At 42.1% G+C, this 2,539-nt stretch overlaps 1 protein-coding gene across 1 annotated transcript; it reads right to left on the bottom strand.

Moving 5' to 3' along the window:
* Positions 1-47: 47 nt before the first annotated feature.
* spcs3 (signal peptidase complex subunit 3) lies at positions 48-2,113 on the bottom strand (the record flags this gene model as incomplete). Its single annotated transcript, XM_010791382.1, has 4 exons — positions 48-267; positions 1,122-1,237; positions 1,664-1,740; positions 2,005-2,113. Coding segments are annotated over 4 exons (435 nt in total), but the record flags the coding sequence as incomplete, so codon positions are not given.
* Between the last annotated feature and the right edge of the window lie 426 nt (positions 2,114-2,539).

Genomic DNA, 2,539 nt, shown 5'->3' on the forward strand with positions numbered 1-2,539 from the left:
TATATATATATATATATATATATATATATATATGTGTGTGTGTGTGTGTGTGTGTGTGTGTGTGTGTGTGTGTGTGTGTGTGTGTGTGTGTGTGTGTGTGTGTATTCAGCATGTGTGGCGGTCTGTGTCTCGGTCTAATAGCTCTTGGTGGTCTCATAGGATTCTGGGAAGGGGAGGCTGACATGACCGCTCCCTGCCACCAGAGGCAGGATCCCAGCGTTGGGAACAACGTTCCAGGACAGCGTCAGAGTGATGTTCTTGTTGGCCCTGCAGACGACACAAACAAAACAGTTAGTCAGTCTCATCACTGGAACTTAGTCAGGATTGACCCCCTCCGGTTCCTTCGTCTCAAAGTCAACATTAGCTGCCTTGAGTTTAGCAGTGGCGGCGTGAAGTCAAGTGACCGTGCTCTAGTTCCTTTATAGTTTAATGTTAGATTTCTACTTTTAGCTGTTGCACTTACTCTTCAAAAATCATAAAGCGTTGTTAATATGTGGAGATCATCCTGCTGAACAAAAACGGGACATGTCATGAACGTGCATTTGTCACAGATCTTATTTCTGCTATAATCCAAAACCCAGTGGAAACATCCCGCTGCTTTTTGTGCTCCTTGGGGCTAACTTCCTGGTTGGCCTAAACAAAGATGTCATCACTGCATCCCTGTATATCAGCTGCGGCAGGATGTATGTGAGACTTAAAGTGTGAGGTTTGAAAGATTTGGGCATGTATCAGACAGGGAAGCTCTAATAAAGATGCTATTGAATTGCAATATAGGAAATGCTTTGCATTACTGGTTCAAATGATTCTTTTTTTAATTAGTCCTGTATATTTGGGAGTGTTTAGGTCCACTAGTTCCCTGATATCCCCTAAAGAATCCTGTGATCATATTGAACAGGAATGTGTCTTATCCAATCAGTAGAAATATGTCATTGTTATATTTAGCAGAGCGCCCTGTAAAAGATGTGTCAGTTGTATCTGGAAGGAGCTAAACAATCTGATGCCAGCCAAGCAAGAAAAGAGTGTGGTTTCGATGGAAGATCCCAGATCACTTGACAACACTGACAGACAGTCAGTGTTGTTAGTGTTGAATTCCTTACACTGGGTGTGAGTCTGTGTCTCACCTAAGTCCATTCCCATCATCAAAGAAGAAGTATTTGGACTTCATGTCTCTGAGGTTCAGTTTGGTGTTTTCCCCTCGAAGGACGATCTTATCCCACAAAACCACCTGGTTCAGAGCCTGACACACACACACACACACACACACACACACACACACACACACACACACACACACACACACACACACACACACACACACACACACACACACCAAGATGAACATCAACATTTACATTATAAGCTTTGTAAAAGGTAGAATATGGGGCGTCCATATTATAGGTGTACCTAATGAAGTGACCAGGAAGTGTTTACTGTCAGGATTCATTTTAGATTCTAACATCAAACCTACGGTCCGATACAGGCATTTTCTTTTGTGGATTCATTTTGAAGATTTGATAATGTGTCACACATTTTGTATGGACATCTGTCATCATGCAGAGCCACATCTACACTAATCAGCAATAGTAGTGTGTGTGTGTGTGTGTGTGTGTGTGTGTGTGTGTGTGTGTGTGTGTGTGTGTGTGTGTGTGTGTGTGTCTCTTACATTGCTCCTCGTGGCGTACTCAGCAGACAGATAGAGGAAGAGCTGCTTGACGTTCCAGTCGAAGATGGGCTGCAGATGTGGGAGGAGTTAAGGAAGCAGAGAGGACAGAAGCTGTTCATATTAAAGGCCTGTTTATGTGAGGATTCATTCAACTGCCTTCTGTAAGTGTGGGGTGATTTTAAAATAGTTGAGTGCCGATAGGTACAACAACAACAACGATGCGTTTCATGTCACTAACACGGACTAGAAGCTGGCCAACAAGAGGCCGCTGCCTGGAACTCAAATCAGAAGCCTTGTAACTTAAATTAATTTTATTTTGGTTGCAGTGTTCTAAAGGATATCAGATGAGAGGTCAAAGGTGAGGAAACCCAGATCACTGCGCTCCCTGGGTCCTGTGAAGTCATCCACGTTCTTCCTGTTGAACAGACAGAGGAGGTGGATGAGAGGTAGGAGTAACAGGAGGAGTTAAACAAACATTTAGGAAAGAGGTTTCTTTAGAAAGGGTAATGCGTAAACTTCATTTTTGTTATTTACACAGCGTGATCCCAAGTACTAATTCACCTTCTGGAGAGATTTCCAAAACCACAAACTATTCAAAATATAAATGATTCAACCTTGGATTGACTAATCGGTTAATCATTTGAAATGACTGTTTACTGAGCTGATGCTGCATTTCTGACTGCACCTGAAAGACTTTAATTCAATAGCGAAATGGTTTCTGTATCCTGGGCAGTACAGTCATTTGACAGCTGTGTCCATGTGTCAAGTAACAGTGTAACATGGATGTAATAGGAATGTATATATAATTACGGTAAAATATGCGTGTTACATGGGTTATAACAACAGTGTTGTATGGGTGCAGTAACAGTGTAATAT

The sequence above is a fragment of the Notothenia coriiceps genome, unplaced genomic scaffold (genome assembly GCF_000735185.1).
Source record: "Notothenia coriiceps isolate Sejong01 unplaced genomic scaffold, NC01 NC01_scaffold00001594, whole genome shotgun sequence".
Lineage (NCBI taxonomy): Eukaryota > Metazoa > Chordata > Actinopteri > Perciformes > Nototheniidae > Notothenia > Notothenia coriiceps.